Source organism: Sceloporus undulatus, chromosome 1 (assembly GCF_019175285.1).
Source record: "Sceloporus undulatus isolate JIND9_A2432 ecotype Alabama chromosome 1, SceUnd_v1.1, whole genome shotgun sequence".
Taxonomy (NCBI): domain Eukaryota; kingdom Metazoa; phylum Chordata; class Lepidosauria; order Squamata; family Phrynosomatidae; genus Sceloporus; species Sceloporus undulatus.
In genome coordinates, this window is record NC_056522.1 from 250960094 (window position 1) to 250987031 (window position 26938).

Below are 26938 nucleotides of genomic sequence, written 5' to 3' on the forward strand. Positions count from 1 at the left end.
AGATATTTGGGAATATGGCTCACAAACAATAATTTAAATTTATTTGAGGATAATTATAATAGAGTCTGGAAACAAATAAACAATGATATGATTCAGTGGAATAAATTTGATTTAACCTTATATGGTAGAATTGCAGCCGTTAAGATGAATGTGTTACCCAGACTGATGTTTTTATTTATAAATTTGCCAATCATCATGAAGGACAAGATATTTAAAGACTGGGAAAGCTCAATATTTAAGTTTATATGGAGGGGCAAAAAAGCAAGGATACAGGGTACAATATTAAAAAAGGAAAAAGCCTTAGGGGGGTGCGCCCTACCAGATTTAAAAATTTACTATAGAGCTTGTAGCTTAACTTGGATTCAAGAGTGGGTTACACTGTCAGATAAACATCTATTAGATCTTGAGGCAGTTAACCTTAAATTCGGATGGCACGCCTACATGTGGTATAACAAAGACATAGAAAGTAGGGAATTTAATAAACACATATTGCGAAAAGCATTATTTAAAACATGGAAAAATATAAGAGAAAAGATGTATTTTGGATTACCTAACTGGGTTTCGATTCAAGAAGCCTTTTTTGGCAAGGGGAGAGAAAGAGAGGAATGGATAAGAAACAGAGACCTGATAAAAATAAGCAATGATGGATATTGTCGATCTTGAAAATTTATATCGAAGAGATATTAAACTAAACTGGTTTGGATATATGCAAATAGTTCAAAAAATTAAGAAAGATATGAAAGATAGAGTTTATGATAAGAAGTCAGTAAGTTAGATGAAATGTTTTGGGAAAAGGATAAAGGAAAGGTATCAAAAATATATAGCTTTCTTCTGAACAGAGAACTTGAACAGGAAGTGATTACTCATAACATGACAAAATGGGCCCAAGAAATAGGGCACAGCATAGATATGGAACATTGGGAAAATGCGTGGCGTAAAACTAGTAAGTTTACAGCATCTCAGGACTATAAAGAGAACTGCTTAAAGGTTGTGAACCGCTGGTATTATACACCACAAAGGATTGCAAAGATTTATAATTTGAGTAATAATGTCTGTTGGAAGTGTCAAAGATGTAAAGGAAATTATCTGCGTATGTGGTGGGCTTGCTCTAGGGTTAAAAATTTTTGGCAGAAAGTTGATTGTAAGATACAAGAGATATTCAATGTGAAATTTCCCTGTATTCCGGAATTATTTTTACTTAATATGACATATTTCCTTGGTGGAACGCTAGAACCAAAATTTTGGAGAATTTTCCTTTATGTAACTACCATGGCCAGAATACTTCTGGCTAAAAATTGGAAGAAAAAAACTATTCCTAGAATAGATGAATGGCTACGGAAATTGATTGAAGTTAAAGAATTAGATAAATTAACAATGATGGTAAACGATGATAAAAATAAGGAAAAGAAGCTAAAAGAATGGGAACCATTAGAAAGGTATTGGTACAGAAGATGTAATTTAGATGATAAATGGATATAAGAATTTGCTAAGGTTAAAAGTTTGAAGACAATTTGTAAATAATGTAGATAACATGTCAGAGCGCATTAAATCTCTATAGGATTGCATCAGGTACTAATAAAAGCAATGTATGGATACATATATGGAAAGGTTGAAGGCAACATTGACGAAATGTTTTGTTTTTGGTTTTTCTTTTCTTTTTCAATATGGATGGTATCCCCCAAAGCCATGTATAAAATATGTATGAGGAAAAAAAAACCGGAATGGATTATATGTTTATGTAAACATACATATGTACACAAACATTCAATAAAGATATTTATAAAAATAAAAATAAAAATAAAATTGCAAAAAATAATAATAATCATAATCTGAGGCCCTAATCTGTAGTTTAGTAAACCTGAGTTTAAATTCAACAGTGGAGGCCTCATATAAACAAGGTAGCAGCTGCATTTTCCCTCATAGCTGAGTTGGGCAAATGTAGAGGGGGATCCACTGGCTGAACTCTGGGTGCTTTGCTTTGAAATAGATCAGAAGGGAGTTCTTTTGTGATTGCCCCTTTTGTTGGAAGAAAGATACGTAGGTATTTCTTATAACACACCTCTTTTGAGGAACATGGTCCTGGGATCAGCCTCATCTGGAAGAAAGGGGATATGGAACCCATAAAGTCTTAATCTGCCATCTGATCAGGCTAGTGACCTGAGTTTATGGAAAGGTATGTCAGTGGAGCACAAATTCTGACAAGTCCTACTGAGCTGGGTAACACTTTACCTATGGCTTCCACAGCAGTCTGTCTGCCCTCCAAGGACCAGTTTAGCCGAATGCAGAGAAGCTCATCACCAGAAGGGTATCCACCAGATAATGCATTGGCCATGGTAATTATGAACATAATTGATGGTGGTCGCTCAAATAGGAGTGACTTGCATCAGCAGGGGTATTAGTTATATCAGTGAAATCACAGAAATCACCTCCCTCAAAAGCAGAACTGGACAGGTATGTTATTTATTTTGTAGGACTGGAATGTTAATTATGATTGTTACCAAATTACGCCCTGCTCTCTATAGTAGAAGTAGTGGGGATTACACGCACTACCTATTAATTATATGTACCTATTCATTACATGACATGTATCGCTTACTAGCAACTATATTTTCAGTTTGGATTGAGAAAGTTCACATTCTTTTTCCCAGGAATAGACAAGAAAAGGAAAGAGGGCTGAGTCTCTTCTCGCATCTTCATTTATTGCACATTGTATTTTCAGAAGAACAAAGAAGAATGACTGGTTAGACTGTTATCCAACACAATTTGCCCACAACTCAGAAATGTAGCATTTGATAGCCCTCAATAGTTTGGCAATGGTTTTATACACATATTCACAAGGAAAGGCCAAAAAAATCCCTTGCATGCATTTTGATAATTTGCAAAGTATGCTTCCTTTTTAATCAGTTGTGAATGAAACTCTTTAGCCACTGTGTTCTGATGCATGCATAAAACAGATGGTTTAAAATCTAGTTCAGAGTAGTCTGAAAACAGTATCTTCTGACTAAACCCCCAGCTCCTTAATCGTAGATATATGGATATAGGTATTAGTTACTTAGTGGTGAGAAAATAGTACCCTGTAGTTGCTCTGATATGCATTCCTTTAAAATTATTTTTTCATATCTTCTAGGGTTAAGTCCTGCTATTTCAATTGCCATATTCTTGTAGCCAAGCCCTGGTGAACACTGGACACAATGGGAAGGTGGTGACAAAAACAGTAGTGTTATTTGGTGACACATAGTGATTTCGTATGCCTTGACATTATGGATGTGCTGTTCGATAGCTCTGCAGTTTCATATTTGTTTTTGTTGTGTATCTTCAAGTTATTTCTGATTTATGGTGACTAGTCTAAGGTAACCCTATTGTAGGGTTTTCTTGGTAAAGTTTGTTCAGAGTGGATATGCCTTTGTCTTTCTATGAGGCTGAGAGTGACTTGCCCAAGGCATCCATGGGTTTTTATGGCTGAGGGGGGATTTGAACCCTTGGCTCCTGTCATAGTCCAACATTCAAACCACTACACCACACTGGCTTCAGTTTCATATACTCCCTCACATATCCCTTACAATGTAATTCCTACAGCAGATTTAGTCCCAGAATGTAGGCTCTCATTGCTACACTGTGACTTCTATTTCTCCTGCTTTAAATCCCACTCTCCCTATTACTGCTCCTCTCCTATTACAATTCATCTTGGCCACATCCCTGACATCACAATCTGCAAAAGTTTGTCATTGGTTGCTGTACAGGCTCATCAAGAAAGGATGGGAGTAAAAGCATGATGTAGAGCTAACACTGCCCTTTCCTACACTCAAGGTACCTACAGGCAGAAACTGAGGCTTTCACAGAACAGGTAGGAAGAGCCACTGACTATGAGCTTACAGTGTAGACAATACAGAGAAAAACAGAGCATGGAGAAGTTCCCTTTTAGGCTACAACTCCCAGAATGCCTCAGCCAGCACAGTCAATGGCTCTGTGTGTGTGTGTGCATGATTTGGGGAATTGAAAGCCCAAACAACCATTTTTCCAAGATCTGCTAAATTACGAAGATGAATGTTGAACTTCACAGCTGGAAGGTTCTGTTAGGGCAGAAGAAGACTAGCCATACATCTCCAGAGGTGCATATGGAGCAAACTAGGATTTAGAGATAGATCATAGAATGCATACCTCAGAACTAAGAAGAAACCTTTTATTTTATTCTATTTTAGTTTGTTATCTGCTTTCTTCAATTGCAAGCCAAAATAGCAATTCAGTGGTGGGTGAATACAGGTGACCTGCTCTGATATTTCAAAGTAATTGCACAAGCTCTGGCCTAAGGCATATATACAGTATTCTGTCAGTTCTACCTCACATATATTTACATGGAAAGAAACCTAATTGATTTACATTTAATTTACTTCAGAGTATTATATATGCACTTACGATCAGTGTGTTTATATTCCAGCAGTGTGATAAAATTTGCATCTATCACTATACTATACCAGTGCTCTAAAAAGATCAATGCTAGCCTAACTAGGTCTTCAGAATGCAGTGTCATCATAGTGCCTTATTACATATGAATAACTTAAGACAGTATGCTAGATGAAAATGTGCTGTAGAGTAGGTTCACAGAGTTCTTTTGGTTGTAGTTTGCAGGAGCAGCTGGTACTAACTGGCTAAATGCATGTCACAAATATGCCATTGTGTGGTGGTTTGTTGTGATGTGAAAATTTACCTCTGTTAACAAAGCATGGTTTTTTTAACCAGCCACATACTCCTATCTAAATCCATAGTTTGTTTTCAGATATATGCAGTCTAAGTTTTCAAATCCATTGTTTGTTGTGGCATTCTAACTCACAACTATGGGTTGTCCCTGGCTTTACAAGGCTGTCCATCTTGAAACAGGAGCTGATAAAAGAAGGTGGAAGAGATGCAAGCCGGAAACAAACCAGACATGGGGAAGATAAGCCCTGTTTTGTTTTGTTGTCTGCTTTGCAATTTGTGGCTCAAGCAGCAAAAAAAACAGTCTAGCCACACCATCACTTCCTATGATCTGTAACATGTCCACCATGTAAACAATAATGGCCAGTTTCCAATGCCAAACTGCTGCGGGATCCTTCAGTGATGATGCAATCTGGAGCAACAGCTTGGAGAAATAGGGGTCCTTCCCAGCTTTATGGGAGAGCACATCTCACAGGAAGTCGCCTCTGGAACATCCTCCTCCTTCCACGTTGTGAGAGGGATCTCTGTCAACTCAGAAATGGAATATCTAAAGGCACAGATTTCCCCTTTGGCAAGGTTGTCAAGTTGTGTCCAACTGCAGGGGGTGGTGCTCATCTCCATTACTAAGGCGAAGAGCCAGCGTTGTCAAAGAGGATCTCATGGTCATGTTGCCAGCGTGGCTGCATAGAACACTGTTACCTTCCTACCAAAGTGGTACCTATTTATCTACTTGCACTTTTACATGCTTTCAAATTGCTAGGTTGGCAGAAGCTGGGACTAGTGACAGGAGCTCACTCTGTCATGTGGCACTTGGGACTCCACTCTTGCAATGAACAGAGTCAGCATCTTAAACCGCTCAGCCACCACATCCTCCTTGTACTGCTAGTGACTTATGAAATGTTGCTTTACCAAACTATGTGGTGGAAAACACAATCAACAGGGATGCCACAGGGATTCTAGTAAACAGGAATTTGGGGACCAAATAACTTCTTCGTATTCAGTAAAATATGGCAGGGTGTGTGGCCCCCCGCTTTTACTGACTATAAGAGGTTTGGTGGCTTACAAGAGCTTACAGGAGTTGTGTCTTCCTCTTGTAGTTCTACCTATCCACTGCTGTTTCCTAGGGCTCCTACCATTCTTTTAAAAAAGTACTCCCTCTTATGCCCCGGCTTGGGCTCTGACAGCCACTGTAAAAAGACCCTCATATTATAATAGTTGCACTTCAAATGGCTTTGGGCCCAGGATACTGAGGACCGCCTCTCCCCATACAATCCGCCCCGCGCCTCAGAACATCGGGGCAACAGTTATTGAGGGTCCCAGGGGCCAGGCTACGTCTAGGAGAGCCTTCACCATCTCGGCCCCGACCCTCTGGAATTCTCTGCCCATTGAGCTCCGCTCGGCCACCTCCGGGCCCAATTTAAAAAGGGGCTTAAAACTTTCCTGTTCAGGTCAGCATTCCCTAGAACATGCCCCAATTAGCTCTTCCCCCCCCCCCCATGCCAGCAGTGGCAAGCTGGTTAGATTGTTTTAAACTGCTATTGTAGGTTGTATTTAATTTTAATTGTATATGTATGTTATTGTATGAATGTTTTTAATGCTGTACACCGCTGATGATATAGAAGGGCGGTATAGAATAAAATTTATTATATTATTATTATTATTATTTTATTATATTATTATTATATTATTTTAATCATTCACTTAGCATCTTTCTTCAGACCTAAAGCATGCTCCAGTCACACAACAGCTTCTGTCTGATATTACTATACTGATAATCTCGTTTTGGTGGCACTGTATCTTATCTTTTTTACAACAAATGATAGGAAAGGGATGCATCAAAGAAGGTAAATTAGCTTAGCCTCACCTGTTTTTCTCATCTTCATAGGTAGACATACCAATACAGAGAGCCCTCAAGAGAATTACAGAAAAACAATAAACAATGCAGAATAGCAGAACACCACAGAACAGATTGCTTTGCTGTTGTTAGCAACTTTAAAAAACAAGCAAGCAAGCTAGCAAGAAAGAAAGAAAGATGGATAAATGCTCTCACTACTGAATTATACAAATTCTTTAGGAACTTATTAACTTATAAATATATGTTTGCTTTAGAAAGAGTTAAAATTGTGATATTCACCATCATTGACATAATAATGAGATTTGCATTGTGTTTCCATGTTAACAGATGTTCTTTCAATATCTAGCTTCGTCAATACCAATACTGAGATTTGAGGGGCGGGTGGGGGCAGGGATTTGAGCCTTTAGTGCGAGACTAAAGACATGTAGTGAGTTCTGGCAAGGAGGCGAGATTTAAACATGGGACCTTCTCTCCGTGGGAACTTACAGCATTTTCCAGACCAGTTGTCTCTTAGCAGCCTGTCCCTTTATTTTCTACATGTTTTTTTTACTTCCCCTACCCCCATTATATTCAGTGTTAGTTGTTATTGATGTCCATGACTTAATGAGACACCTCCAAAAGTCCCATTGTTAACAGCCTTGTGTGGGTCTTTCATACTCAGAGCTGTGGCTTCTTTAGTGAGTAGCTGCAACCTTTATCTATTCCACTAGGAGGAAATTCATTGAACCTAATGGCACTTGCTTCTGAATAGATGTACACAGAACTGCTAGGTAAGAATATGGAAACAGTAAACAAATTTTTCCTGCTCTGTGAGAAGTGGCAATTCAGATCCTTCTTAGTGTACAGTCTCTGCAGTTTGTCTATTAAAAGGGAGAGAATGATAAAGCTGGGTGGGGGCCTAACTTAACCAGCTCATTTTTTCCTTCTGGATCACTATCAGGGCCAGCCCAACATCTGGTTATCTGAAGCAAAAAAACCTCATGGCATCCACTCCTGGCATTAAGTGTATAGTTATTAAGCAGCTGAGATAAAAAAATCCCCAAATGCAGATGTTATAAGCAACAACAAAAATGCTTTCAGTTCATGAAACTCAGATTAGGCTGCATGAAGTCCTGCTTTAGTTTGATGAATGGTATGGCCAGCCCAGCTCACCGCCATAATCACCGGTATATATATTTGGGGAAAGGGACCATGCTTTCTGTTGCACTGCGGTAGTCAGAACCAGCCTCACTTTAGACTGGCAGTGGTCAAAAAGGGTAGAATAACACAGAAGTTTGGCAAGATCTACCCATCCAAAAAATGGGATGGTGCATAAGCACTACATGGAAAGCAATAAGACTGAGAGGAAGGGACAAATATGATGGGCAAGGGAGATTTCTATTTGTGTTTAGCAACAGTGATGGAGACCTTCTCAGCAAGATTTATACCTGATCCAAGCGGATAAAAAAACCTTGCATTGTAAAACCAATGAGCGACAAGCAGTGGGTGCACACACATACCAAAACATTGGCATACAGGGGCTGAAATACAAGGAGGAACGATTCGCCAACCCACCTTGAAATGGCTCTTCTGGCAAATACACTCAAAAAAGTTTTGAATATTTTGGGATGGGTTTTTTTTAAAAAAATAAATTAGTAGATGGGGATTGTTATTGGAACAAGGCTCCAGATAGTGTAGTTAGTTTTCTGGAAAACTGGAGTGAGTGGCAGGGTTGTACGTGTTTTATTGCACTCAGTCATTTTTTTGGCTTTAAAGCTGGCCCCTGCCTAAACTAAACAGCACCATGGTTGACTATTACAAAGCACTGGACGTCTACAAACTGCCTCCTCAGATGACATCAAAAGGCGTAAGTTGCCTTCGAGGTCCCTCTCCAGTCACAAAACATCACTACTGTTCCAAGGATTAAATAACATTAAGCCAGACTTCCCCAATGTGATGCTATGTAGCCAAGGGTCCGTTTAGGGGAATTTTATTATTGTAGTTAGCTCAAATATTGCAAGAGGAGGCCTGCTATGACGGCCCTTGCAGAATCGTCTCCCGATATGTATAGGGGAGTAGAGACCAGGGGATCCCAATAAATGGAGCTGAGACAGACTTCTAGAATTAATAACCAATTTATTTATAAGGGGAAAAACCATATAGTTTTACTAACATACACACACACAACAAGGCTCAGGAAAAGATAGGTTAGCATGGAATAGGATTTTAGGCATCCCTGGGGTGTACGTACCAGAATGTAGACTCCCTCCAGGAATCCAATGGAATGATGAGGAGGAGGGCAGAGGCTCAGCCATGGGAAGACTGGCCAGGAGCCAGGATTCAAAGGGAACAGACTGTCCCCTGAAATCCAACTGGCCCAGTGAACAAGCAAATCTGGGAGTATTTATAGGCAAAATCTGCTTCTGGCAAAGGTGCTTGATGGTGAGAACAAAGGTGTGTTATACTTTCTTTTCACCTGGATGTCCTGTCTGATTGTCTTAGTGTGTCTTAAGCTGCTCGGACAACAGACCCTGGGAGGGGGTAAAGAGCCTCAGGCAAGGCAAACTTTTTGCTCTTCCGGGTCCTATGATAATCCTTTTATGGACTCCTAGATATGATGATGTGGGTGTCCTTCAGGGGTGTGTGTACATGTCCTCATGCCTTGCTGGCAATGGTGGACAGGCTATTAGAGTTCATCTAGGGGTCATTAAGGGTTATCATTTATACTAAAATTTATATGAAGCAGCATGGGTAACACTATCAGATGTATTGCATTACAACTTCCATCACCCCAGTTATGGCAATTGTACTCTAGCACCAAATTTCAGAAATCTAAGTTAAACATTGTTTGCTTTTCCCACAGAGCCTTTAACTATTTTTCTGTCATTTTAGCAGCCTTGACTTGAGAAGTCCAATTATAGATAGAAAACAAGTTTGCATCCTTACAGTAACAATTTCCTTAGAGTGAGTGACACAAAATATTCATTTTATGCTTACAGATATACCCAGAGCTGTAGAGGAAGTTGCAATATTTTAACTATCTGTTACAAAGTTCTCAAAACAATAAAGAAGCCAGGTTCTATGCTCACACCTCCTGTTACAATTGCCATAATGAGGAAAGGCAGCTCCGCTATTACACAAAGTGGATGTTGAAGAGTGGGGAACAGGCAGAGTGTATATGCCACACAATGGCTGGAATACTGTCAGTTTGTCCCAAATAGAGAAAACCCACTCAATTCATTGTTGAACAGTAATTCAACACATAGGTAAATCCAATCGATTCTGTATTTCCACTCTAGTTAAAACTTAGAGTTTATCACACAGGAGGAATTTCTCTTAATTTCGAATGAAAAGAAAGTGGGGCCAGAATGCATTCACGTGAATTCGCTAGTTCAGCCAATTATGTGAATTCAAATTGCGTTCAAACTGACTTCCCATTGCCTGAAAACAGCTTGCCATTCCTGAAACTGCGTGTGATCACTTCTCATGCAATAACGTGAAACTCCATGATTGCGTTCGGACTGACTTCCCATTGCCCGAAATTGCGTGTGGTAGTCTATCACGTAATAACGTGAAACCCCATGATTGCATTCAGATTGCCATTGGATTATACTTCCAATTTCCCTTGTCTGATAATGTTCCCTCAAGAGGGATGGGTGCTATCTTGTTCTTTCCCCCAGGTAGGAAGTTGACTTGGTCTAGTCCCACCTCCTCTATGAAATAAATCTTCCAGATACTAACATGAGTTGATGTGTTATTTAAGCTATCAGTCTGAGGTGCTGATCTCTCCTGCATGCCCTAAACCATCTGCCCACATGTACAATGGTGAACACTGTCTCATTGCTAGTACTCATTCAGCAGCCCATCTGATTGAATTTTGTATAAGGAATGGAGGGAAGAGAGGCACCATCTTGTTTGTCTCAAAATGTCATTAGCCAATGATCATTTATCTAAGCCTTTCTTTATCTGGTGCTCTCCAGAGATTTTGGACCATGCTGGCTGGGGATGGTGCAAGCTGTAGTCCAGCATGTCCAGAAGGCAGCAGATTAGGAAATTCTAATTTATCTGAATTATAAGATTTACGGACAGCTCACCCTCTTCTTCTCTCTATCTGGAATGTTGTAGGTACAGGAAGAATGCACTGAAATGGCATCCAGATAAAAACCCAGGAAACAAGGAATATGCTGAGAAGAAATTCAAGGAAATAGCAGAAGCATATGAAGTGCTATCAGACAGTAAGAGACCAGACTCATCTTTCCATTTCTATAATTACCATATATCCCATTGCGATTGGGCTCTTGAGCTGCTCCTGTAGACCTGCTGCCTGTCTACCTGCTCCCCCTTCCCAGAAGCATTTCCTGTCATTTTCCATGCCTCTTCTTGAGATACCACTGGCTCTGTACTCTTGATACCTGCGGCTCATGGAAGCAAAAGCTTGGTCTAATTACAGTCCATCCCACATGTGTTACTGTGAAATTATTGTCCCACTTACCTAGACTCATCTGAAATTGGCTGGCTGGCTGGCTGGCCAGCCTCCTTCCCTCCCTTCCATCTCTGGAAAAAAGAATCAGGGAAATGACCACAGGGATACTTCTGGAAGTCCATCTTTTTTTTGCCACTGGATGCTTTTCTGCAGCTGGGTATGGCTTTGGGATGTCAGTGCTGGAGTACGGGTATGGTATTATAGTGTCTGTGGTATTACAGAATTTATACATGTTTCTAGTAAAAGGTGATTGTGTTTAAAATTGGATTGGTGCTAGTTTGTTTCTTCCTCTTCCAGGTTATAAGCGTGATCTTTATGACCTCTATGGGACTGAAGGGCTTATGGGTCTGAGCACAGGTAAGTAAATGCACTGTCCCTTGGTGATTCAAAGAAGGCTGCTCTGATACAAGGGAGATACTCTTCCAGTGTACCTCAGGGTCAGCTCTGTACTTGGATGGGAGACTGCCAACAAATACCAGGTACTGAAGGCCATATTTTAGAGGAAGGAATTGGCAAAACTACCCCTGAGTATTCCTTGCCTAAGAAAACCCTATGAAATTCATGGAGGTGACTGTAAGTTGACAGGCAACCTGAAGGCATACACACACACTGGGAGTTGCTACATGCCTCAGAACTGAGTTCTGGTCTCAATTCTCAGTACCCACCTAGTGGTGCTCCTACCTCCACCAAGAAATGGTTTGCCTAGCACCGCAGGCTGGTGGATTACTTGACATGTCAGCCAATATATGCATATGGAGGATTTCTTTCCTGGAGGAGGTGGGACTAGTCAGGGACTGCATCTTCACTGCCAAATTCATGCAGCTTGATGCCATCTTAACTGCTATGGCTCAGTGCTATGGGATTCTGGGATTAGTAGTTTTGTGAGATATTTAGTCTTCTGTCAGAAGGTTCTGGTGCCACAACAAACTACAAATCACAGGTTTCCATAGAATGGAGCCATGAGAGTTAAAGCAGTGTCAAACTGCATTAATTCTGCAGTATGGCAGCTCCCCAAGTCAGTTTCCTATTTGGCATGAAGGACAAGAGGGCACCCACCCTCCTTTCCTCTTTCTATATTGAGAACAAGTGGAGTGGCAGTAATGTAGAAGCCATCTATCTATCTAGCAGGTTACCTTAAGGAGTGCAGGGCAGGCCATATGGCACACAGAACTGTACCCTCGTGCCTAATCACCACTTGCTAAGCCTTATGCATGCACAGATTCTATCCTTTTATAATGAATTCTAAGAATGATGATTTCCTTGAGTTGTCTTTATTTTTGATTTGGTTACCTCCTGTTTTCTTGTCACTCTGCATTTAGGAGGGATCTTTTCTTTCTGGAGCTTCCATCTTGTTGTAACAAAAATATCATTCCTGACATCATCTGCCCATAGCAAACCATCTCTGTCCCCTTTCCTTACTCCCAGGGAAGCTGAAAAATGATGATGATGTTTTCCAGACGGGGAGAGGAAAGCAGTGTATATTGTTGCTTATTTGCAACAACAGTAATATCATGGAATTTTAAAGACAAGTACATCAGATGCATGGAGTGTTGCCTCAGTCGGCTAGTTATTCCACAATTGCTTAGGTGGGTGGAAGATTGTGATCAGTGACGCAAAGATGGTCCATGGTTTGAGCAAAGCTCTCTCTGTGTGTGTGTGTAGCCTTCCTTGTTCTGAACATGGGTGCAATGTGATCAAAAGGAACTGAAATGCAATTAAATACAAGTAGTTATCATTATCTAAACAGTGGCCATTAACAAACAGTAGCTGGGTGGTAACAGTACATCTTGTACTGATGAGCTGATTAACACATGTAATACATATATTACATGTGTATATAATAATGTATATAATAACACATCTAATAAAACATGTAATTAAAAACCCATGTAAGCCATCCAGCTACAATTGTCAATGGGCACTATCAAGTAATGATTATTGTTCTTACTTTCCAATTTTCACCAAACTGAGGACAATCCCTCAGCATCCATTCACCCATCTACACAGACACTTGCATAATAATCTGCCAACAAGGCAATATCCCATGCATCTTATGAAGTGGGCTGTGGTCCATAGAAGCTTAGGCCAAATAGCCTTTGTTAGTCTTTAAGGTACCACAAGACATTGATGATGTCAATGACTGGTACTTGGTTTGTTTTCTGCAAGGAACTGGGCTTTATCAGAGCTCAGTGGGAACTCCTGACCTCATGTTCACCTTTCGGGATGCGGATGAAGTCTTCAAAGAATTTTTCGAAGGACAAGATCCCTTCACTGAAATCCTGGGTATGTGTAACTAGTACAAGAGGAACAAGACATGTAAAACTTTAAAGCTCCCTTATTAATACTGAACCTTGAGCTGAGTGATGTCTACTCTGACCTTTCTGAGGTCTCAGGCAGTGAGGCCTTCCCTCACCCTGCTACCTGAGACCCCCTTGCTTACCTGGAGATGCCAGAGACTGCACCTGACATGCTCAGTCAATGAGGTATGGCCTCATTTTTATTTATTTTCATATATTCATACCCTGCCTTGTTTCTTTTAAAAAAAAGAGCCCATATGAAGTAACCATCAGCCTTCTCTACCTGTATAATACCCTTTCCACACAAAAAACTAGAAATTATAAGTTAATTTTTAGAATCAGAAGCCTGTTACTCATGGAAGCTGAGACAAAATACTAGCACCCAATGCATTCCACTAAAGTAATTAATCAGATAGCAGATTATCTAGGTGCATAACTTCTAGTTAGTTAACTCTAGCTCTCGCTAGTTTTTCCCACTATAAAAATTCTGCACCACGCAGCCCCGGTTTTCCGGGTTGTTGCAGCTTAGTGAGTCTGATAAATGATTACCTTTAAAAAGAGTCAAACAAATGCCCTACTGCAGGAGGGGATGGAGACAGTGAGTTGTGGAGGGAGCAGTGCTGACAACCTTTCCAGATGGTGGTGATGATTATGTTTTCTCACATCAATTCCCAATGTCCAAAGTGCCTCACAAGAATAGAAAGAATAGAAATACAAGAGCAAGACTTCATATCATGTAAATCGAGAGTCCAGTGCCAGTTCATTTCAAAATACAAGACAGTGATCCAAACAAACAGCTTATTTCAATTGCTTAACATTTTACTACAATCATTGCCAGACTGACAGTGCAGATCATGAAAAAACATGAGATAAATTGATATTAATGGTATATATTCATTTTTTTTTAAAAAATGTACTGTTTTCATGTGCTTTCAATTCTTGCAATTAGCATTTCTAATTTAAGTGCTCATTTAATGCTTTTTAAACTTTTGCAGCAAATAGGTTTTAATGTACTTGGTTCTTAACTTGATCTGAGCTGCCTTCGGTTTTGGGTCCCATCTCAGGAGACAGGAGGAACACACACACACACACACACACAGAGAGAGAGAGAGAGAGAGAGAGAGAGACAGAGACAGAGACAGAGACAGAGAGAGAGCATATAAACTGTATATAAACTACAGTAGGATCATATTTCCCTGGATAGCCAGATATTAATATATATTGCCAAAGTGTCAAATAAGAGACTAGAGCCAGTATGAAAAAGGACTAATTACAGAGTAATTAAAATAATCTAAAAATTGCAAAATGTGCAGCAAAAAAGCATAGCAGAAAAGCTCACCTATTTATTGCAATGTCCAAAGTGCATCTTGTATCAACATTTGAATAGGAAGCTATACTGAGTAGCCCTGTCCCTAGCATGCCCCATGAGCATTATGTAGCCCACGCTGGCCATCAGGGAACTCTTTCCACATGGATATGTCTGCCATGAAAAGCTTGTACTTCATCAGGAATTTAGAGCATATGTTGGAAGTTGGAAGAGACCCCAAGCGCCATCCAATCCAACCCCATTATGCCATTCAGGAATTCACAATCAAAGCATCTCCAACAGATGGCCACCCAGCCTCTGTGTAAAGACTTCCAAGGAGGGAGACTCCACCACTCTCCAAGGAAGTGTGTTCCACTGTCAGTACGTTCCTCCTAATGTTGAGGTGGAATCTCTTTTCCTGTAGTTTGCATCTATTGCTCCAGGTTTTATTTTCTGGAGCAGCAGAAAAAAAGCTTGCTCCATCCTCAATGTGAAACCCCTTCAAATACTTAAACAGGGCTATCATTTTACCTCTTAATCGTCTCTTCTCCAGGCTGAACATACCCAGCTCCCTAATTCTCTCCTTGTAGGGTTTCCTGGTTTCCAGACCCTTCACCATTTTGGTTGCCCTCTTTTGGACAGGCTTTTCAATAGTTCCCTCCCCTCCCCGGACATTTTGAGTAAACTGAACATGTATTCTAGAGCATGTCCAGTATTCTCCTGAACCTGAAAAATGCAGAACTGGGAAATGTTACTTTTTTGAACAGTGATTCTTAGAATCTTCCAGACAGCATGACTAGGCTGCTTGGAGGATTCTGGGAGCTGTAGTCCAAAAAGCAACACCCCCAAGTTATGGAACATTGTAGGTGAAGGTCAGTAAACAGGACATGCGAGTGTCTTCTGGTCCATTTGGTTGCCATTACAGATCATCATGGTGTTGCCTGGGAAGGTTTGGTAGGACCAAAGGTTTCCATGGAACAAACAATTAGACCCTGTCAGATATCATTGTCAATAATTTATGGAACAGAGGAAGACTGCCAGATCTTCAGTGTGAGCAAACTCTTTTCAGTAAATGGTATATTCCTACAGTTGGGATGTAAAAAAATGTCAGATGATTTAGGGAGCACCAGATCGTCACAAGCCTTGAAGAAAATGCTGAATTATTGGAGAGGACAGTACTTTGCATTAAGCTTTCTAGCTATGGGATCACTTCAGAGCAGCCCAAGTTAACGTGTGTGCATGTGAATACTTCATGGTCCAGAGCTGCTGCATTCTACTCTCAGCCCCGACCCTCTTAAATAGCCCTGTATCAATGTCCTTGATTCCCAATAGGCAAAGGCATCAGGCAAGGCTGCATACTATCCCCCCTATTTATTCAATCTGTATGATGAAAATAAATACTACTAGTAGAAACCAACAAGGACCTGGAACAATTACTGAAAAGTGTTAAGGAGGAAAGCACCAAGGTAGTCTTAAAGATGGACATTCAGAAAACAAAAATAATGACCATGGAAGAGCTGCCTTCAGTCTTGGGTCTCATATGTTCAGAATTGTTTTTGAAAATCGGCTACTGTGGGATGGATAGGGAACAGGTCAGGGAATTCCAGCAGCATTGGCAGTATTATCCCATGCAGTAAGATGCAGTTTTCCCCATTCTTTCCCCTTCCCGCTCCCTGTTCCACTCTGGTTGAGTTTCCCAGGGCTTGTGTAATAAACTTATAAGACAGGGAAGGGCATCTGTGAAAGAACTGGACAATATCCTAAAGTGCAAAGATACAACTTTGCACACTACAGTGAGGATCATCCAAGTCATTGTATTCTCCATCACCATGTATGGATGTGAGAGCAGATAGAAAGCTGATAGAAAGAAAATCAACTCATTTGAGATGTGGTACTGGAGGAAAGTGTTGAAGATACTGTGGACAGCCAAGAAGACAAACAAATGGGTTCTAGAACAGACCAAATTTGAACTCTTCATGGAAACCAGGATGACTAGATGAAGGCTGTTGTACTTTGGCCACATTATGAAAAGGCATGATTGATTACAAAAGGCAAGGATAAGTAGAGTGCAGTAGAAAGAGAGGAAGACCAAATGGCTGACTCGATCAGGGAAGCTATGGGCTTGAGCCTGCAGGAACCTAAGCAAAGCAGTTGAGGACAGACGATCTGGGAGATGTATCGTTCACAGGGTTGCCATGAGTCCAGCTCGACTCAAGGGCAGTTAACAACAACAAACAGACAGTGCAGAGTTGTACAGCCATTGAAAGACTTCAGGAGATCTAGGATAGTATCGAGAAAGGCTGACATCTCAAAGATGAAGACAGGATGTGGCTGTTCTCTCATTTCTGTCCAGATTTACAAGGAGTGATCTGCTCCCATAATAAGAGGGGCCTTACTGTGAGACTAGGAAGAAGGTTACAGGCCTTCTTGGTCTAAGATATACTTAGGGGTCATTCCCACTATGATAAGCTCTGAATACTGATTCAAGCTATATGCCCCAAGTTCCCACTGGAAATCAATCCTGATCCTTATTTGATCAATTCCAGTGGGAAAAATGCAGAGCAAACGCAAAAAGCACAGGGGTTTGGGTAGCTGTTATTTTGAGGTTCTTTTGTGAAGAATCAATTCTGACCTGTGTCCAGTAAGTGAGAACGCCAGATCAGAATCGATTCTTTCAGAGATGAGGGACAAATGGCAGAGGGCTGTGTGTTTACCATTGCTCCGCAGAGATGTCACACACACACCCCCAGTGCCGCCTTTTGGGGTCCTTTTTTGTTTAAATAAAATTAATCGCAAAATTGATAGATTGTCAAAGCAACTACTTGGTTTTATCGGGGGATGAGAGGGATGGTCTTGGATTGTTAATTTTAACTTTGTTTGTTTTAAAAATTTTATATTTGTATTTTTTATATTTTTACAATTTTAATTGTACAATTTTAACTGGTGTGTTTTATGTATGTTAGCTGCCTTGGGTCCCACTTTGGGAGAAAGGTGGGATAAAAATAAAACAAACAAACAAGCAAATAAACTACTTGCAAAGGCGACTAGCTGCTAAGCCATTCTACTGATTTTGCAATTAATTTTGATTATTATTTTTTTAAAAAGTCTCCCCCATCCTCCTCCTCCCAGCTCCCTCCCCCGGCCTCAGTGCTCCGTTCCGCGGCCTTGCCTTGGCTCCTTTCCGTGCTCCCTCCCCCAACCTTGCCTCCGTCCTCCTCCTCCTTCTCTCCGCTCGGGGTTCCCCTCTGCTCTCCTCTCCACTCGGTGTTCCTTAGACCCCTCTGCAGGCCTCTTGTGGGCCCAGGCACCTGCACTGTGGGAGTGATGGAGAGAGGTGGTTGTGGGTGCTGTCGCTGTCCTCTGGGGCACCTCCTCCGACCCATCGTGCCACCAATCTCTGCCCTGACGCCTGTGGAGTGACTCACCCATTGGCATGCCGCTGCAGCCGGAGTGCACCCAGGGTCGAGAGGTCCTCCCAGAATAGCTGGCACCAGCGCTGAGAGGGGCCCAGCCAGCCCAGCAGAGACGGAGGAAGGGCTTCACACCTGCTCCCCACCTGAGCCCTGAGCGTGGTCCCCCTCTGTCTCCCCAAGTGGCGGTGCTTTTGGTGCTGCCTGCCGAGGTGCCGCCAGCCTCCCTCCGCCAACTCGAGCAGCTGATCCACACTGGGTGACAGGTTGTTGAGAAGGGAGCGTGGAGGCCGGGGGCAGGGCCAAGGCCAGGCCGGGGAGCAGGAGCCAACTAAATGGGGATGAGAATCATGCCAAAGAACAGTGATTCCAAAAGGTCCCAATTCATAGTGTGGACGAGGGACCTTTTGGAATCGATTGGCATAGTGGAGTGGAGCCGGATCGGGACTCAGGTTTTTCTGTGAGTAAGAATGAGCCCTTAATTTGAATTCCACCATCCCTTGTTGGGAGATTTCATATTGCAGAGGACATTGTCCTGAAATATAGGTTAGCTGCAGACTGCTGGTGAAGTTCACTGTATTAAGCAACCACATTGAACTATTTTGTGAATTACAGTGTGTATTGTTTTCTGAATGGCAATCACTGGCAGAATCCAACCTAGCAATCTTTCCCTTGCTTTACAGATGAATTCTCCCCATTTACAGAACTACAAGGAGGAATGCCTCAGTGGAACACCCCAGGGGAAAGCATATACTCTTATTGCTCCTATAATTCTCCAGGCCAGACAGGTAAGAATAATGAGTTACCTATGGTGGCTTCCTGCCTCAAGTAGGTTCTAGCAGTTCCCGTCTTCACTCATAATGGTTATTGTGGGCCTTGCCAGATCTTGTCTTCTAAACTTCTTTAATCCAATATTCTATCTGTTTTCTGCTTTATTTTCTTAAAGTTCTTTCTGTCAACTCTCCACTTTTCAAATGTTTGAGAATCCCATTTACTATTACCTCCAACTGCCCCAATTTAGGAGGAACGGTCCCAATTAATTCTCTATTGTCCCACATTTTAAGCTGTGTTTAAAATTACCCAGTTTCTCTCTCCTCCCTGACATTATCCCTTCATCCTCATCTTGCTTCAGTTACTTGAAACGGAGTTCAAAGTGCAAAAATTTGCACTTAATTGTGTCAGGAGGGGAGGGGAGGGGAGAGCTCAAGGCAGAATCTTGCCCTTCCCTGCAGGGTCTGGCAAAAGCTAACTACTACAACTTCTCCTGGCTTGTGTGTTCTTCTTCATTAATAACCTTTGCTGTCTTTACCACACTATGAAGTGGCTTGACCATACATGTCCCAATTTTCATTTGTGAAATGTTGCAGGGTATGATGCACACTAATCATTTAGGAAGGCCTCTTTCACCTGTCTCGGCTTAGTGTGGTTTGCATTAATCATCCTCCTCAACAATGATATCATTATTACTGCTTTTCCTTAGATTTCTTCACTACTTTTGGCCCTGGTGCTGAACTGGGAATAGGCTTCCATTCCATCTCTACATCCACCAAGTACGTCAATGGCAAGCGGATAACCACAAGGAGGTGAGGTGACAAAGGAGGGCCTGGTGACAGGTGAGCCTGCCTATCCCATAAACAGATGAAAATAGTAAATTGGAATTTCTGCAAAAGCAGAAGGAACACACTAAAATGATGGTCATGAGAAGGAAAAGTGAAGATTGTAGGTTGATGAGGGAGAATGTGATCACAGCATTCATTTGTCCATTGCTGCACAGATAGATGGCTTGGCATTACATTTCAACCTAGTATGTACCTCCAAATCCTTTTCTGCATTCTGTCCCTTATTAACCACCCTTACAAGCAGTACAAATAACAGAAGAAGAGAAAGCTCAAAGGCATTTTGAGCCTCCTGTGTCCTGAACTAGTTTTATAAATTCTGAGCATTTAACCTAAATGTACTTCCTTGCAAATTGGGACCATTATTTTTGGCCTGTTACCCCCCACCCCACCCCCACCACTTTCTTCTCATTTTCTTTTAAATATCTAAAAGCTGTCAGCTGGATAGACTCAATTTACAGAGCACTGGAAACCAAGGCTTACCATTTGCTAAGCAGTGTTCAATTTCGTTGAATGTCATGTTGTGCTTCCTACTCTTCTCAGTTTTATATTTCAACCTGCTTCCATTTTTATATTGCCTATAAACCTTCCCATTTACGTCACTGATGAATTTCTGATGAAGACTTTCAACCATAACAGTAACCAGCTCTGACACTGCAGAATACAGCTGGATAACTCAATTTCCGTCATTAAATAACTGATCTCAAAAGTGGACAACTTCAGAAGGTCTGGTCAACAGCCATTTTTTCTTCTTCTCAGGACCTATTGTGAGCTGTCTCAGCCCATGCAATGCATGAAAAATGATGCTGGAATAACACTTCTAATTTAGTTTTCTTTTTTTAAAAAAAAGTTTCAGTGAGATTTTTAAGGGAATGGGTGGCCTGAGCTCTGTTTTATCACAAAACCACTGCGCCTGCCAGTTTTCAGCACCTTTGGCTGTTTGTGCAACCCCTGGATGGTCCTGGGGGCCAGTGCAGTTGCCCAGCCATGGTCTAGCAGAAGGGAATCGGGGGAAACACACCAAGAATGCCTCTCACACTGTTCAGTTTCTCCTACATCTTGGCCTCTTTTGCAGGATTCTTGAGCATGGACAGGAGAGGGTAGAGATTGATGAGGATGGTGAGCTCAAAGTGGAAGAAGTGCAAGGTAAGAAACTGAATTTGAGGCATACTAAAAAAAGCACACACCGGGGGGGTGGGATGCCCAGTCCAGAAAGTGTCTTGGTATAAACATAATGTGATTTGAATAGATAAAGAGCTGCTGTAGAGTCCACTCTAGACTGGGTGAGCCTTGGAGGAAAGTAGGCATGCAAGGCAACCTTTCCTTTCATTTAGGGCCACATTCCCTCAGATGTAATCTCTTGGGAGCTCCATCTCAGCAAGGGTGGGGCTCAGAGCATCCCATATTCTCTCCAGCATTACCACCATCTCCACACTCTTACTGGCTGTTAAGAATCTCAAGCACCTTACGATCAACCCCTCCCTTGCACAAGTACAGACATATATACACACAATCCATCCATCCATGCATCCCCCATATACCCTGACATACCCACCACCCATCTATCTTCTATTTAACCCAGTCCATGTACACAGACATACATGCTGGTCATGGTAGTACAATAAGGAACAAGAAATTTGGTGGGCATGCATCTGTTTGCCTGCATTTCCTGGGTTGCAGTACAGCTGCTTACCTTTCTGTGTTAGGTTGTCATTGAACCACACTAGCCATCAATAAAGCCATATGATGTGTTTCCAGCACACCATGTTGGTTCAAAGCAGATACTCAGTGGGATCCAGGTTCTCTAATATTCATTTTGGTTGTAGGGTTCTCCTTATATCTGTATTATTGATGGTATCCCTGATCAGGGAACAGGGAGGCTCCCTATTCCATGTTACTCCCATTCCAGGTAGAAAGCAGTCTAGACGGATCTCTTCCGGCAGGCTTTTCCAACTTAGTTACCCTCCCCAGATATAGAGATATTGTCCCCTCATTTGTCTATTCTTCCCTGCATATGTTTCTGCCTTTTTTTAAATGCTTTTAATGTTTTTAATGTTTTTTATACTATTATTGTTTAATTCTGTTTTAGTACTGGGTATGGGGGGGTGGTAGGTCTAGGGTTTGATTTTTAACTCTATTGTAATTGATGTATTTTATTGTTGTAACCCACTCGGATTCTTCGTGATTCGGCGGGCTATAAATAACAACAACAACAACAACAACAATAATAATTATTATTATTATTAATAATAATTAATAATAATTATTATTATTAACCACCCCACTCTCTTTCTCTAGTCCCCTTCACACAACAAGTAATGGTGCTGGGATTCCACTTTAACTGCCATGGCTACAATCCGTGGAATCAAGCAATTTGTAGTTTGGTCAGAGACACAAGCTCTCTGGCTGAGCATTCTAAATATTCCTCCCTAAACGACAAATCCCATGTTTGTGTAAAGGTTTTGCTATACAGATTTGATTGTTGCCAGCTTTGCAATGCTGCACTGGGTCAAAACACAAGCTCCTCTGTGGTTGCAGTGGGGCTTGGTAACCATGGGGAGGAAAAGAAATGAGGAAGGATACTCATTTTGGCTGGTTTTCCCCTCCTCCTTTTTCTTGGGGGGGGGGGGCTTGCTTCCTCCAGATCTCACCAACAACTTGAAGGCCAGGGTGGAGCACATCCAGCAGGAGCAACCTGAAATCCTGAGCTCTGAAACTGACATATGGAATCTGCCACGGCCCCAGAGTGCTGGTTCCTCTTTTGCCTATCCTGAGAGTGAAGATAAGGAACTGCATCGGGCCATGGCCTACAGTCTATCTGAGATGGAGAATGTGGGGCAGCACCCAGTAGCCATCAATGGCTCCAAGAAGAGGCGAGGAAGCTCTCGGAAGACACGCAGAAAAACACCAGGAGCCGGCGAGGAGGCAGGCGTGTGTGCTCCCTTGCCCATCAGAACCCAGACTCCAGGCGCAGGAGATAATATGAAGGCGAAAGAGAAGGAAGGCAACCCACCACAAGGGCCGAAGGCAGAAGGTGGCCCAGGGCAGCCAAAGAGTCCACTTCTGCCTGGACCTGGGGAGAATGACTGTGCCCTCAGCGATGTGCGTTACATCTTTCCCGATATCATTCCTTCTCGTAGAGAGAGGGATTCGATCATGTGCACCATTCTCTAACTCCCACAATACAAGAGGAGGGAGACCCATCTCCAGTAAAGGTCACCGTCTGGCTGCTGGTGTCCATGATTGCATTATTTCTTGGGGAAGACCAGGCTCTAACTGCCAAGAGTCTGGTTTCATCTCTGGTATTGGGAGCTGCACAAACTGCCCAAGTTTTGTGACAGGACACCTGCACTTAATGAGTCCAGTGGGCTGGGATACCAAGAGCTTGGCTCTTCTGGGCACAGATATTTGGAGGCTTTCAAACTAGGAGAGAGCAGAAGAGTTGAAGCAATAGTGGCTGCCTAATAGATGGGCCTGCCTTAGGCTTCTCCACTTCCCAGAGATACAAATAGAAGGAACCCTCTGTCTGAAACGAGAAACTTGTATCTGTTATGATTAGAAACACTGCTTAGAGAAGGGGTAGGGGAATGTGTAGCCCTCTAGATGTTGCTGAAGTGCAAGACTCAGCAGTCACAGCCAGCCTAGTAAATCATGAAGGATCAGGGGAGCTGCAATCCCAACGTGGCTTGGGTCCAGACTACTTGAGAGACCGTATCTCTCCATATGAACCTGCAAGAGCCCTAAGATCTGTAGGAGAAGGCTTTGAACTTTATCGCATAGGGCTCCAGGCAGGGATGAGAACTGTTTTGAACAGTTCTCAAAAATCGCCCCCTCTGAAATGGATGGGGAATGGAACGGAATGAGTGAGGGACTTTGCATGCAGTAAAATGCATCCCCCGTTCATTCCACACTCGTTCCTGGCCCCTTCAGTTCCGTTCTTGTCCCTGCCTGGAGCGCGTGGTGCAGTAAAGTTCTTTTTCTCGGTCCCATCAAGATCACAGGTTCGCCTGGTGAGGACACAAGAGAGAGCCTTCTCAGTGACTGCTCTCACCCTCTGGAATGCCCTTCTGAGGGAGGCTAGGCTGGCCTCCTCCCTGCTAGCCTTTCGCTGCCAAGTAAAAACCTTTTTATGCTGCCAGGCTTTCTGTACATAATGTATAGCAGGGTGGTTTTATGGAGCAGGTGAGTTTTTAGTCTGTTTTGACCATGAGTATATTTTATGTGATTTTATGTCATATTTTAAGTTTATGTGATTTTATGTATAGACATTTTAATTGTTTGAAATTTATAATAATTTTAAAGATTTTATCTGTGATCCGCCTTGGGTTCCTCCAGGGAGAAAGGTGGGATATAAATTAAATAGATAGATAGATAGATAGATAGATAGATAGATAATTAAATAAACAGTATCTGAAGGGCTGCTCACTCCTCCCCCTTCCTTAGATCTGTGAGAATAATAAGTGCTGGGAAAGTCCCAAAGCCCATCTAATTGAACTTCCAGCATAAAGATGGGTCATCTACGCAGCTTTCCTCTCCTAAATCAGGGCACCTGTTGTCAGTATATCACAGCAAGTGAGGTTGCTGGATGCTAATGAAAATAGGGCTCCTACATCTTTAATAGTGCAGGAATGGTAATTTCAACAAGAAAGGCTGTTCTTGCTGAAATTCTCTTTTATGTGACTCTTAAAAATGTGGAGAGCTGTCCTTTTATGTCTGTGGTCATTTAAGAAAATTGGGGGCCATTTCTCTCCACATATTGACAAAGAAAAAATAACCCACAAGTAGGATAAAGTCCGCTTCTGGCTTTGAAAAAAATGGTATTTTAAAATGTTAAATTATGCCAGTGAGTGCTGCATAATTAAAAGGTTAATTGCAGTTCATGGCAGTTTCCACCCCTTTGGCCAATTTTTTAAATGTAGGGGTGAAAGGGTCAAAGATCACAAAAACAGCCTTGGAGACATTTTGTCTGTCTCTGACTTGACAGTTCCAGATGAATTGCTGTTGAAGAGAGTCCAGCTGTATAAAATGAGGTAGGACTACAAGATTCTGATTCTAAAAGGGCTTATGTATAAAGATTGACGGTATAGTTTTAAAATAAGAGGCTATGGGCCTGAACAGACAGGCCAAAACAAAGCTGCTTCAGGTCACGTTGGAGGTATGCTGTTTAAATGACACACGCATCTTAAGAGGCTGCACCAAAGCTATGCTCCAATCCTTAGGATTGGTGCATGGCTTTGGCGTGGCTTCCAGCCTCTTAGAACACATGCATCATTTAAACAGCATACCTCCAAAGTCAACCAAAGCAGCTTTATTTTGGCCTGCCTGTTAGCAAGAAAGAAATATTTAGCTTTAACTTTCACAAGGCTTAGCTTCTATCAGGGACGTAGCTAAGATTTTAGGAAGCGGTGTGTGTGTGTGTGTGTGTCCAGACTAAGTGCCACCATTATAATGGGGCTTGGGTGCGGCGGCGCAGCAGCACACACCATTCATTTTTCTACTGGCAGGGGGAAGTCCGGACCCCAAGAACCCCTCCCCCCTTGGCTACGTCCCTGCTTCTATTATTACTGAATGTAATGGGGAATATCTGTCTGAGTCCACTGAGTCTTACATATAAGGCTCCCTCCTTCCGGACCCCTGCTGTGTTGTTGCTGTTCTGCTGCTGCCACTGAGAGCCTTGGACTTTTCCATCCAGCGCAACTGCGCCAGCCAAGGGACCTCGCTGGCTATTCCATCCTAGCGCCCAGCGGACCAGCATTTGAGGGAAGCCGGGAACACCCGGAGGAAGGCGAGGAGGGGGTGTGTCCGTGGCAGGGCACACTTAAAGCCGGCCCCCCGGCGTCCTCCTCGTCCCGCCTCCCAACTAAGGCTCCCTCCTTTCGGACCCCTGCTGTGTTGTTGCTGTTGTGCCGCTGCTGCTGCGAGCCTTGGACTTTTCCATCCAGTGCAACTGCGCCAGCCAAGGGACCTCGCCGGCTATTCCATCCCAGTGCCCAGCGGACCAGCATTTGAGGGAAGCCGGGAACACCTGGAGGAAGGCGAGGAGGGGGTGTGTCCATGGCAGGGGCACACTTAAAGCCAGCCCCCTGGCGTCCTCCTCGTCCCGCCTCCCAACTAAGGCTCCCTCCTTCCGGACCCCTGCTGTGTTGTTGCTGTTGTGCTGCTGCTGCTGCGAGCCTTGGACTTTTCCATCCAGCGCAACTGCACCAGCCAAGGGACCTCGCCGGCTATTACATCCTAGCGCCGCAGCAGCGCACCTGCGCAGTTGTGTAGAAGGGGCTAGGGTGGGATATTGTTAGCTGTCCCGCACCAGCAGAATGACCTGTATGTTAGTCATTCTCTGCTGCAGTGTTTTTGTGTTGTTGTGGGGAGTTTCATTGGACATGGGAGAGCTTGAAGAGGTGACTGGTGATTGCGGAGCGCCTATTGGTGTAGTGTGGGGCAGATATAGCGGTAGGAGAGTGGAGTCATATCGGAAGGGAAGGTGAGATCGATGCGTAATATCTATCTCTCCTTCCATCCACTCTCCTAACCAAAGAGATCTGAGGGTCAGTCCAACTGTACCACAAACCCTGTCCCTGCTCCTGTGCAATGCCAGGTCTGTAAAGAATAAGACCCACATTATATATGATCTTATTGATGAGAAGAGCTGTGACCTGGCTTGCATTGCTGAGACCTGGTTTGGGCCTGAGAGTGAAGCAGTGTGGGCACAGGCCCTACCAGCCGGGTACTCAGTTAAGGACCAGATCAGGTTAGGTGGGTGGGGCGGGGGTGTTGCCTTGATACATAAGAACACCCTTTCCTTAACCAGGAACCACGTCCGGAAAACTGGCTTTATTGAGTGTATCTACCTAACCCTGAAGGCCAGGGACAGTTTAGGGAATCTGTTGGTCTACCGACCACCCCGTGCGCTAACAGACTCCCTGACCGAGCTGACACAGCTGGTCTTGGAACTGGTGTTGGAGTCCTCTAGGCTTTTGGTCCTGGTGGACCTCAACATCCCTTTTGAGGCCAGCCAAGGTCCAACTGGTGCGGCTCGGGAGTTCATGGCTACCATGACTGCCATGGACCTGTCCCAATTGGTATCAGGGCCCACGCACTCTGCTGGTAATACACTTGATGTTGTCTTTTGTACGGACGTGGAAACTCCGTGGGCAGAGGTGACTAATATCTCTGCCCTGTCATGGACGGACCATTTCCTGGTTGAGGCTAGAATCAAGGCATCTACCCAAATCCCTCCCGGGGGTGGTGGACCTATTAGGATGGACCACCCTCGAAGGCTGATGGAACCCAAAAAGTTCCA

The 26938-nt window shown here is 42.9% G+C and overlaps 1 protein-coding gene across 1 annotated transcript in view; it reads left to right on the plus strand.

Moving 5' to 3' along the window:
* The window catches only part of LOC121926103 (dnaJ homolog subfamily B member 2-like), a 33273-nt gene extending 10421 nt beyond the window's left edge, over positions 1–22852 (plus strand). The window contains 9 exon segments of the mRNA XM_042458748.1: positions 8303–8358; positions 8361–8400; positions 10652–10761; positions 11307–11366; positions 13176–13292; positions 18706–18810; positions 19503–19605; positions 20714–20784; positions 22283–22852. Coding sequence (XP_042314682.1) covers positions 8303–8358; positions 8361–8400; positions 10652–10761; positions 11307–11366; positions 13176–13292; positions 18706–18810; positions 19503–19605; positions 20714–20784; positions 22283–22812 — 1192 coding nt within the window. The 3' untranslated portion in view covers positions 22813–22852.
* The last annotated feature ends 4086 nt before the right edge of the window (positions 22853–26938 follow it).